This window comes from Anoplopoma fimbria, chromosome 19, assembly GCF_027596085.1.
Source record: "Anoplopoma fimbria isolate UVic2021 breed Golden Eagle Sablefish chromosome 19, Afim_UVic_2022, whole genome shotgun sequence".
NCBI lineage: Eukaryota > Metazoa > Chordata > Actinopteri > Perciformes > Anoplopomatidae > Anoplopoma > Anoplopoma fimbria.
The window spans coordinates 26,276,157-26,288,831 of record NC_072467.1 but is presented as its reverse complement, the minus strand read 5'-3'; the positions used below and the strand labels follow the sequence as shown (position 1 = coordinate 26,288,831).

General features: G+C 38.0%; 2 protein-coding genes across 2 annotated transcripts; both read left to right on the top strand.

Moving 5' to 3' along the window:
• Window positions 1-3,645: 3,645 nt before the first annotated feature.
• Window positions 3,646-6,039, top strand: LOC129107779 (E3 ubiquitin-protein ligase TRIM21-like). The gene has a single exon (XM_054619322.1). It carries the CDS (start codon window positions 3,655-3,657, stop codon window positions 5,296-5,298), a length of 1,644 nt encoding a protein of 547 aa, XP_054475297.1. The 5' UTR covers window positions 3,646-3,654; the 3' UTR covers window positions 5,299-6,039.
• Window positions 6,040-9,811: 3,772 nt separating this feature from the next.
• Window positions 9,812-11,964, top strand: LOC129107820 (E3 ubiquitin-protein ligase TRIM39-like). Its single transcript, XM_054619383.1, has one exon. The coding sequence runs from the start codon at window positions 9,816-9,818 to the stop codon at window positions 11,457-11,459; it is 1,644 nt and encodes a 547-aa protein (XP_054475358.1). The 5' UTR covers window positions 9,812-9,815; the 3' UTR covers window positions 11,460-11,964.
• The last annotated feature ends 711 nt before the right edge of the window (window positions 11,965-12,675 follow it).

The following is a 12,675-nucleotide window of genomic DNA, read 5'->3' as shown; positions in this document are numbered from 1 at the left end:
TTAAAAAGCCTCTTGGATCAGCTGGAAAATGCATCGTCACAAAGCTGAAAACAGGCTGTTTGTTCTTTTTAGAGATACGAGGTTCTCACAGGACAGAGACGCTACAAACATGATGATCTTATAGAACATGATGATCTTATAGAACATGATGATCTTATAGAACATGATGATCTTATAGAATATGATGCATTGATGTAGATTAAACTGGAGAACAGGATATAAAGGAATTCAAATGCAACATAAACATTAATGCAGCAGTAATATTAATCCAGAACATCAGATATAACAATAAAACACTTACAGCATTTTACTGCACTGTGAATAGTTTATTTTCATACTACAAGTACATTTAGCTGATAATACTTAAACTTAAGTTAGGTTTTGAATACAGTAAGTACTTTCACAGTGTGGTATTAGTACTTTTACTTCAGTGAAGGATCTGCATACTTCCTCCACCCCTCCCTCACTGAGAGGAGGAGCAACACTGAAAGAGGAGAGCTGCAGAGTCACTTTTCCTGAAATGAAAGTTAAAGTTTGTCTGATCAACAGCAGAGCTGCAGTCGAGACAAGTCTCTCTGTTTCTCTGTAAAGAAACATTCAACTGAATCCAGCAGCTTTTTCTCACCAACACAGCAGAATCTCTGACAAACACTGGTGAGTACTCTGTTCTACAAAGACACAATACACTAACTAAATATTTGATCCAAGTTGAGTTCAAACTATATCTGAATGTTTTACATCTAGTTTTATCATATAAAGAATATTAAGCCATATAAATGTGTCATTTTAGATAAAAACAGAGGTAGAAACCAAACCACAGTGACTGAACTCTGTCTAGTTAAAGGTTAGACAGAATACAGTCACAGCTAGCATTAGCTTAAGATAATTCAAAGATCTGTTTCCTGTTTGAACTCAAAACCTCAGCTCTACTCAGACAGGACTTTGGACAGAGAAAGGGATTTTATATTGCTCTGCTCCTTCAGAGGCTGCAATAAACAAACAATAAAGTCAAATACTATATATCACAGTTAACTGTAAGTAATGTGTTAAGTTTAATTTTTAATATATTTTGCATACTTTAAAGATATTTTCCCTTTCATAATATTAACAGAAGGGTAGCAGTAGTATTTTATTATTCTATGCGTGATGACAGTAATGGAGGGATAACATTGTGTTTTTAGGGGTTTAGAATTGAATTCTAATGTGATTTTAGTTATTTAAATATTATATCAACAAGAACCAGAGGGTTAAGGATGTTATCACTGCAATGCTGAAGACATCGGATTAGCTTATCATTGTTTAATAATTTTCTACTATTCTTTGAATAACAAACAAGCTGCTAATTCCCAAATGCAACAGTCATATAAGTGACTGGCAGCAGGCAGAGATCAGCCTGAGGCAGCCTTAAAAAAATGTTGTTAAACCAGTTTGAATAAAAGGCAGAGTGATCCACCTCCACTAGTTAAGTCTTAAAGAGTTTACTACACAAACAAACTCAGTCTGATCTTTGGAAAATAGTGTCAAACCGTAGCACTCTGATGTAAAGTAAATGTTTTGGAATGAAGATCTCAATGTTATCACTGATTTTCTGAGCTTTGTGACCCCTTAGAAATACAACCACTGAATGAGAGTGTCAATCACAGAGTTACTCCCGATAAAATACTATCAAGATACGTTTCCCACAACAACGATGGTATAACGATACGGCGATTCTGTGATACTCCATACATTGAAAGACAACCATCTACGATACGTCACAATATATGTGTTACTGAAGAAGAATAAATAGACATAAAAAGGCAAAAAAGCACAAAATAAAGAATGTATTCACTGCATTGTGGTGTAAGTTTCACCTAATTCAGACAAACACACACACACCTCTACGTTTTCCATCATTCTAAGGTAAAATAGCCATAAACTGACAGAAAGAAGAACAGTTCTGGGGTTAAAATAAAGGACACAAATATGCATCACTAAAACCTTTATAATCACGACTCTTCATATTAGGTTTACAAAGAAAATATTTGAAATCAAAGTGAAAGAACTGTGTAGAGAAATAAATATCTACACTGTCAAAAAACCACAAACATGGACAAGTCTGCTCTCAGCAGAGCGACACATTTTACTTTCAAAGATCAAACTACAAAATTAGACATGTATGAAGAAGTTGAACACATAATTCAGGCTGAAAGTAACAGCTTAAACTGGCAAATGCAAGAAGGACAGCAGGCAAGAAATCACTGACTGTGTGAATGTGTAAGTGAACAGATTTATATTTATCACTACTTCATCTTCAGCACGACAATCTGACTATAATCACATGTGTGTATTCTCTTCAGTTAATGTGTTGCTAAGATGTTTTCTTATGGTGTGTATGATAATATATTAGCCTTAGTCTTTCAGCTGCATTCCCGGCGTTGTGAACAGGACTAGGGGGTAAAAAATAAAATATAAAAACATAATTCAAAGAGTTAAAATGGTTTATTCCCATAACTTATAATCATAAAAGTAACCGGAGCAAAGTGGAAGACAGGACTCCAGCATTTAACACCACAACAAACAGCTCAAGAAGCTGACATGATATGAATATATGATAAGAGAATATATATACTGATTCAATAATTGCTTCCAAGACTGTTTCACACCGTCGGGGTTACAGCTGAAAGGATACGGCTAAGATATTATCACACACACCATCAAAATACATCTGCAACACATTATTTAACTGAATACACGTTATTATAATCAGACCTATCGTGTTCTAGATGAAGCAGTGATATCATGAACCTGTTAATGCTAACATTCTCACAGTCAGTGATTTATTGCAAACTGCCCTTTCTGCAGTTGATGGTTTAAACTATGTTACCTTCAGCCTGAATAATGACTTCAACTTCTTCGTATTTGTGTAATATTAGCCAACGATCCACGTACCGAGTATTGATTAGTCAATAGGTAATCCTTTTATACGAGTTGATCTCTTATCTCGAACATAGCCTGCTAAGGTTAGGTGTTCGGCACAAGTAAACAATGCGATCCAAGAAGTGAACATCCGTCATGGGACTGAAAACCCAGAATTAACCCTAAAGTTACCTCGCTAACCTCATATCCTGCTTCGTAGTACAGGCCCCAGGTAGAGCACGTAGCATTAGGGCCGAGTCCTACGGGATCCGATTCTGGCCCAGTTAAAAGCTGGAGGACCTTCGCTGTGATAATACAACAGTGGTTTGTAATGTGCTTTTTTGTTTTTTTAACCTAGAGTCGGACTCTTCTCTATCCACAAGGTTCTGGGGTTGGAGCAGCCACTCAACCTTAGTGCTTAAGATGCTTGTGTAGATAAATAGTTTTTCTTCAGCCGTCCCAATACGGCTGTTGAGAGTGTGCCTCAATGTTGAAAAAACATTGATATTTGGCGCCAGCGTATCGATACCACATCGTAATAGAAAGTAATAAAATATATTGCAGCATCGATATTTTGTCCCACCCCTACCCCTGAACTGCAGATCTGAGCTCTCCTTTGATCACAGCAAATTCAAATTATATAACAACATAATTCAGGATGACTCTCTTTATATTCTACTAATCATAGTTTGATTTTATGAAAAAAAAAAACATGTTATAACAGTTTTTCACACCTTTTGTCCTCAGAGTGTAGACATGTCTGCTGCCAGCTGTCTGCTGACTGAAGATCAGTTTCTGTGCTCCATCTGTCTGGATGTGTTCACTGATCCAGTCACCATACCATGTGGACACAACTTCTGTAAAACCTGCATCACTCAACACTGGGACGTTAATGTCCAGTGTCAGTGTCCAAACTGTAAAAAGGTTTTTAACACCAGACCTGAGCTGCAGATCAATACTTTCATCTCTGAGATGGCTGCTCAGTTCAGACAGTCAGCTCAACAGAAAGCCAGAAACAGAAGCTCAGAGCAACAAGCTGATAAACCAGGAGAAGTTCCCTGTGACGTCTGCACTGGAACCAAACTGAAGGCCATGAAGTCCTGCCTGGTGTGTCTGGACTCCTACTGTGAGACTCACCTGGAGCCTCATCTGACAAGGTCAGGTCTGAAAAGACATCAGCTGATCGACCCTGTGGAGAACCTGGAAGGCAGGATGTGTACGAAGCACGATAAACTGCTGGAGCTGTTCTGTAAGACCGACCAGATGTGTGTCTGCATGCTCTGCACTGTTTTAGACCACAAGACACATGATGTTGTTCCTCTGAAAGAAGAATATGAAGGAAAGATGGCCAAGCTGGGGAAGACTGAGGCTGAAATTCAGCAGATGATCCAGAAGAGACGACTGAAGATTCAGGAGATCAAACACTCAGTGGAGCTCAGTGAGGAAGATGCAGACAGAGAGATAGCAGATGGTGTTCAGGTCTTCACCGCTCTGAAGGAGTCTGTTGAGAGAAGCCAGGCCGAGCTCATCGACACGATCAAAGAGAAGCAGAGAAAGACAGAGAAACAGGCTGAAGGCTTCATCAAAGAGCTGGAACAGGAAATCTGTGAGCTGAAGAAGAGAAGCACTGAGGTGGAGCAGCTCTCACGCTCTGAAGACCACCTCCACCTTCTACAGAGCTTCATGTCCCTTAAAGCTGCTCCACCCACCAAGGACTGGACAGGAGTCAGAGTCAGTCCACCTTCATATGAGGGGACTGTGGTGAGAGCTGTGAACCAGCTGGAGGAGACGCTCAGGAAACAGATGAAGAAGCTGTTTGAGGCCGAGCTGAAGAGAGTCCAGCAGTCTGCAGTGGATGTGACACTTGATCCTGATACAGCTCATCCTTATCTCATCCTGTCTGATGATGGAAAACAAGTTAAACATGGTGATGTAAAGAAGAATCTCCCAGACAATCCAGAGAGATTTGATTCATGTGCTAATGTCTTAGCAAAGCAGAGTTTCTCTTCAGGAAGATTTTACTACGAGGTTCAGGTTAAAGGGAAGACTGAGTGGGATTTAGGAGTGGCCAGAGAGTCGATCAACAGGAAGGGAGAAATCACACTGTCTCCTCAGGATGGTTACTGGACGATATGTTTGAGGAATGAGAATGAGTACATAGTTTGTGCTGACCCTCCAGTCCGTCTCTCTCTGAAGTCTCAGCCTGAGAAGGTGGAGGTGTTGGTGGATTATGAGGAGGGTCTGGTCTCCTTTTATGACGTTGATGCTGCAGCTCTTATCTACTCCTTTACTGGCTGCTGCTTCACTGAGAAACTCTACCCATTCTTTAGTCCAGGTCTTAATGATGGTGGTAAAAACTCTGCCCCTCTGATCATCTCTCCTGTCAATCACACTGAGTAGAACAACCAGTTGATTTTTTTCAGCAAGAATCCTTCATTTAATGTAATAAATCTATATTATTGGTGATGTACGAGGTAAACATTATTGACTTTTCTGATTAATGGGTTTTTGCTAATTTTTTGTAAATGTTTTTCTATAAGTTGTAACATTGCTACTACTCCAACACACAGATTTTAACACAATGAATGATATTATCTAATGTTGTCTTAATAATTCTTATAACTGCATAACCTACCTTCAAGACTGTTTAATCAACAAAAACTAAATACTTATTAATAAGTTCATTTGTATGTTGCTTAAATATCTGGATGACAAATCCAAATGTTTTATTGTCTGATTATTGCAGATATAAGTTTTGCATATTACGTTTTGTTTTACTTAATGGTTTTAGTTTTCATCATTTCCACTTTTCAACTTCAGGGATCTCTGTCTGTTATATCTTATGGGGTAAATATAAGTTAATATAAAATGAATCAACAAAATCGGATAATACAACATTCAGCTGCTGGTGTTTCCCCGAAATTGAACAAATCTACAACGGAATAAAAACTGAAAGTTTCCACTGGATTTGTCTCTTTTCTTTTCATTTAAGTAAGTGCCTTTACTTAACTTTAGTATTTCCATGTTCTGCTACTTAATACTACATCTCAGAGGTACATATTGTACTTTTTATTACATTTGTCTGACAGCTTTAGTTTCTTCTCAGATGACAGTTTTTCATCCCCTTCCTGTCCAGGTAAAACCACGTATCTCCAGATGTGTTGATGTTGAATGTTTGTGATATACTGAAGGATGAAGTGTTTCCTTTATGTGTTGAGAAAATCCTCCTACTTCTTCAGATAAATAAACTCTTTAAAAAGCCTCTTGGATCAGCTGGAAAATGCATCGTCACAAAGCTGAAAACAGGCTGTTTGTTCTTTTTAGAGATACGAGGTTCTCACAGGACAGAGACGCTACAAACATGATGATCTTATAGAACATGATGATCTTATAGAATATGATGCATTGATGTAGAATAAACTAGACAACATAAATGATATAAAGGAGTTAAAAATATGCAATATACACATTAATACAGAAGAAATATTAATACAGAACATCAGATATAACAATAAAACACTTACAGGGAACATTTAACTGCACTATATATAGTTTTTCTTTTAATACTACAAGTACATTTAGCTGATAATACTTAAACTTAAGTTAGGTTTAAATGCAGTAAGTACTTTCACAGTGTGGTATTAGTACTTTTACTTCAGTGAAGGATCTGCATACTTCCTCCACCCCTCCCTCACTGAGAGGAGGAGCAACACTGAAAGAGGAGAGCTGCAGAGTCACTTTTCCTGAAACGAAAGTGAAAGTTTGTCTGATCAACAGCAGAGCTGCAGTCGAGACAAGTCTCTCTGTTTCTCTGTAAAGAAACATTCAACTGAATCCAGCAGCTTTTTCTCAACAACACAGCAGAATCTCTGACAAACACTGGTGAGTACTCTGTTCTACAAAGACACAATACACTAACTAAATATTTGATCCAAGTTGAGTTCAAACTATATCTGAATGTTTAACATCTAGTTTTATAAAATAAAGAACATTAAGCCATAGAAATGTGTCATTTTAGATAAAAACAGAGGTAGAAACCAAACCACAGTGACTGAACTCTGTCTAGTTAAAGGTTAGACAGAATACAGTCACAGCTAGCATTAGCTTAAGATAATTCAAAGATCTGTTTCCTGTTTGAACTCAAAACCTCAGCTCTACTCAGACAGGACTTTGGACGGAGAAAGGGATTTTATATTGCTCTGCTCCTTCAGAGGCTGCAATAAACAAACAATAACGTCAAATACTATATATCTATATATATCTATATATCTATATATCACAGTTAACTGTAAGTAATGTGTTAAGTTTCATTTTTAATATATTTTGCATACTTTAAAGATATTTTCCCTTTCATAATATTAACAGCAGGGTAGCAGTAGTATTTTATTATTCTATGCGTGATGACAGTATTGGAGGGATAACATTGTGTTTTTAGGGGTTTAGAATTTAATTCTGATGTGATTTTACTTATTTGAATATTATATCAACAAGAACCAGAGGGTTAAGGATGTTATCACTGCAATGATGAAGACATCAGGTTTATTTATCATTCTTTAATTTTTTTACTACTATTCTTTGAATAACAAACAAGCTGCTAATTCCCAAATGCAACAGTCATATAAGTGACTGGCAGCAGGCAGAGATCAGCCTGAGGCAGCCTTAAAAAAATGTTGTTAAACCAGTTTGAATAAAAGGCAGAGTGATCCACCTCCACTAGTTAAGTCTTAAAGAATTTACTACACAAACAAACTCAGTCTGATCTTTGGAAAATAGTGTCAAACCGTAGCACTCTGATGTAAAGTAAATGTTTTGGAATGAAGATCTCAATGTTATCACTGATTTTCTGAGCTTTGTGATCCCTTAGAAATACAACCACTGAATGAGAGTGTCAATCACAGAGTTACTCCCGATAAAATACTATCAAGATACGTTTCCCACAACAACGATGGTATAACGATACGGCGATTCTGTGATACTCCATACATTGAAAGACAACCATCTACGATACGTCACAATATATGTGTTACTGAAGAAGAATAAATAGACATAAAAAGGCAAAAAAGCACAAAATAAAGAATGTATTCACTGCATTGTGGTGTTAGTTTGACCTAATTCAGACAAACACACACACACCTCTACGTTTGCCATCATTCTAAGGTAAAATAGCCATAAACTGACAGAAAGAAGAACAGTTCTGGGGTTAAAATAAAGGACACAAATATGCATCACTAAAACCTTTATAATCACGACTCTTCATATTAGGTTTACAAAGAAAATATTTGAAATCAAAGTGAAAGAACTGTGTAGAGAAATAAATATCTACACTGTCAAAAAACCACAAACATGGACAAGTCTGCTCTCAGCAGAGCGGCACATTTTACTTTCAAAGATCAAACTACAATATTAGACATGTATGAAGAAGTTGAACACATAATTCAGGCTGAAAGTAACAGCTTAAACTGGCAAATGCAAGAAGGACAGCAGGCAAGAAATCACTGTGTGAATGTGTAAGTGAACAGATTTATATTTATCACTACTTCATCTTCAGCACGACAATCTGACTATAATCACATGTGTGTATTCTCTTCAGTTAATGTGTTGTTAAGATGTTTTCTTATGGTGTGTATGATAATATATTAGCCTTAGTCTTTCAGCTGCATTCCCAGCGTTGTGAACAGGACTAGGGGGTAAAAAATAAAATATAAAAACATAATTCAAAGAGTTAAAATGGTTTATTCCCATAACTTATAATCATAAAAGTAACCGGAGCAAAGTGGAAGACAGGACTCCAGCATTTAACACCACAACAAACAGCTCAAGAAGCTGACATGATATGAATATATGATAAGAGAATATATATACTGATTCAATAATTGCTTCCAAGACTGTTTCACACCGTCGGGGTTACAGCTGAAAGGATACGGCTAAGATATTATCACACACACCATCAAAATACATCTGCAACACATTATTTAACTGAATACACGTTATTATAATCAGACCTATCGTGTTCTAGATGAAGCAGTGATATCATGAACCTGTTAATGCTAACATTCTCACAGTCAGTGATTTATTGCAAACTGCCCTTTCTGCAGTTGATGGTTTAAACTATGTTACCTTCAGCCTGAATAATGACTTCAACTTCTTCGTATTTGTGTAATATTAGCCAACGATCCACGTACCGAGTATTGATTAGTCAATAGGTAATCCTTTTATACGAGTTGATCTCTTATCTCGAACATAACCTGCTAAGGTTAGGTGTTCGGCACAACTAACCATTGCGATCCAAGAAGTGAACATCCGTCATGGGACTGAAAACCCAGAATTAACCCTAAAGTTACCTCGCTAACCTCATATCCTGCTTCGTAGTACAGGCCCCAGGTAGAACACGTAGCATTAGGGCCGAGTCCTACGGGATCCGATTCTGGCCCAGTGAAAAGCCAGAGGACCTTCGCTGTGATAATACAAACAGTGGTAATGTGGTATTTTTTTTTTTTTTTTTTTTTTTAACCTAGAGTCGGACTCTTCTCTATCCACAAGGTTCTGGGGTTGGAGCGCCACTCACTCAACCTTAGTGCTTAAGATGCTTGTGTAGATAAGTAGTTTTTCTTCAGCCGTCCCAATACGGCTGTTGAGAGTGCCTCAATGTTGAAAAAACATTGATATTTGGCGCCAGCGTATCGATACCACATCGTAAGAGGAAGTAATAAAATATATTGCAGCATCGATATTTTGTCCCACCCCTACCCCTGAACTGCAGATCTGAGGTCTCCTTTGATCGCAGCAAATTCAAATTATATAACAAAATAATTCAGGATGACTCTCCTTATATTCTACTAATCATAGTTTGATTTTATGAAAAAAAAAAAACATATGTTATAACAGTTTTTCACACTTTTTGTCCTCAGAGTGTAGACATGTCTGCTGCCAGCTGTCTGCTGACTGAAGATCAGTTTCTGTGCTCCATCTGTCTGGATGTGTTCACTGATCCAGTCACCATACCATGTGGACACAACTTCTGTAAAACCTGCATCACTCAACACTGGGACGTTAATGTCCAGTGTCAGTGTCCAAACTGTAAAAAGGTTTTTAACACCAGACCTGAGCTGCAGGTCAATACTTTCATCTCTGAGATGGCTGCTCAGTTCAGACAGTCAGCTCAACAGAAAGCCAGAAACAGCAGCTCAGAGCAACAAGCTGCCAAACCAGGAGAAGTTCCCTGTGACGTCTGCACTGGAACCAAACTGAAGGCCATGAAGTCCTGCCTGGTGTGTCTGGACTCCTACTGTGAGACTCACCTGGAGCCTCATCTGACAAGGTCAGGCCTGAAAAGACATCAGCTGATCGACCCTGTGGAGAACCTGGAAGACAGGATGTGTACGAAGCACGATAAACTGATGGAGCTGTTCTGTAAGACCGACCAGATGTGTGTCTGCATGTTCTGCACTGTTTTAGACCACAAGACACATGATGTTGTTCCTCTGAAAGAAGAATATGAAGGAAAGAAGGCCAAGCTGGAGAAGACTGAGGCTGAAATTCAGCAGATGATCCAGAAGAGACAATTAAAGATTCAGGAGATCAAACACTCAGTGGAGCTCAGTGAGGAAGATGCAGACAGAGAGATAGCAGATGGTGTTCAGGTCTTCACCGCTCTGAAGGAGTCTGTTGAGAGAAGCCAGGCCGAGCTCATCGACACGATCAAAGAGAAGCAGAGAAAGACAGAGAAACAGGCTGAAGGCTTCATCAAAGAGCTGGAACAGGAAATCTGTGAGCTGAAGAAGAGAAGCACTGAGGTGGAGCAGCTCTCACGCTCTGAAGACCACCTCCACCTTCTACAGAGCTTCACGTCCCTTAAAGCTGCTCCACCCACCAAGGACTGGACAGGAGTCAGAGTCAGTCCACCTTCACATGAGGGGACTGTGGTGAGAGCTGTGAACCAGCTGGAGGAGACGCTCAGTAAACAGAAGAAGAAGCTGTTTGAGGCCGAGCTGAAGAGAGTCCAGCAGTCTGCAGTGGATGTGACACTTGATCCTGATACAGCTCATCCCGAACTCATCCTGTCTGATGATGGAAAACAAGTTAAACATGGTGATGTAAGGAAGAATCTCCCAGACAATCCAGAGAGATTTGATTGTTGTGTTATTGTCTTAGCAAAGCAGAGTTTCTCTTCAGGAAGATTTTACTACGAGGTTCAGGTTAAAGGGAAGACTGAGTGGGATTTAGGAGTGGCCAGAGAGTCGATCAACAGGAAGGGAGAAATCACACTGTCTCCTCAGAATGGTTACTGGATGATATGTTTGAGGAATGAGAATGAGTACAAAGCAGGTGCTGACCCATCAGTCCGTCTCTCTCTGAAGTCTCAGCCTGAGAAGGTGGGGGTGTTGGTGGATTATGAGGAGGGTCTGGTCTCCTTTTATGACGTTGATGCTGCAGCTCTTATCTACTCCTTTACTGGCTGCTGCTTCACTGAGAAACTCTACCCATTCTTTAGTCCATTTCTAAATCAACGTGGTAAAAACTCCGCCCCTCTGATCATCTCTCCTGTCAATCACACTGAGTAGAACAACCAGTTGATTTTTTTCAGCAAGAAACCTTCATTTAATGTAATAAATCTATATTATTGGTGATGTACGAGGTAAACATTATTGACTTTTCTGATTAATGGGTTTTTGCTAATTTTTTGTAAATGTTTTTCTATAATTTGTAACATTGCTACTACTCCAACACACAGATTTCAACACAATGAATGATATTATCTAATGTCTTAATAATTCTTATAACTGCATAACCTACCTTCAAGACTGTTTAATCAACAAAAACTAAATACTTAATAAGTTCATTTGTATGTTGCTTAAATATCTGGGTGCCAAATCCAAATGTTTTATTGTCTGATTATTGCAGATATAAGTTTTGCATAATACATTTAGTTTTTTACTTAATGGTTTTAGTTTTTTTTCATTTTCAACTTTAGGGATCTCTGTCTGTTATGTATTTAGGGGTAAATATAAGATGAATTCATCATTCATATTGGCACAAAATTAATCAACAAAATCAGATAATACAACATTCAGCTGCTGTGGTGTTTTCCCGAAATTGAACAAATCTTCAACGGAATAAAAACTGAAAGTTTCCACTGGATTTGTCTCTTTTCTTTTTATTTAAGTTGATGCTTTTACTTAACTTTAGTATTTCCATGTTCTGCTACTTAATACTACATCTCAGAGGTAAATATTGTACTTTTTACTTCATTTGTCTGACAGCTTTAGTTTCTTCTCAGATGACAGTTTTTCATCCCCTTCCTGTCCAGGTAAAACCACGTATCTCCAGATGTGTTGATGTTGAATGTTTGTGATGAACTGAAGGATGAAGTGTTTCCTTTATGTGTTGAGAAAATCCTCCTACTTCTTCAGATAAATAAACTCTTTAAAAAGCCTCTTGGATCAGCTGGAAAATGCATCGTCACAAAGCTGAAAACAGGCTGTTTGTTCTTTTTAGAGATACGAGGTTCTCACAGGACAGAGACGCTACAAACATGATGATCTTATAGAACATGATGATCTTATAGAACATGATGATCTTATAGAACATGATGATCTTATAGAACATGATGATGTTATAGAATATGATGCATTGATGTAGATTAAACTAGACAACATGAAGGATGTTAAGAAGTTAAAAAAGTGCAACATTCACTTTAATACAGCAGGAATATTAATCCAGAACATCAGATATAACAATAAAACACTTACAGGGAACATTTAACTGCACTATATATAG

Excerpts from the sequence above, each read along its gene's own strand:
- LOC129107820 (XM_054619383.1), top strand. The coding sequence starts at position 9,816 with ATGTCTGCTGCCAGCTGTCTGCTGACTGAAGATCAGTTTCTGTGCTCC.
- LOC129107779 (XM_054619322.1), top strand. The coding sequence starts at position 3,655 with ATGTCTGCTGCCAGCTGTCTGCTGACTGAAGATCAGTTTCTGTGCTCC.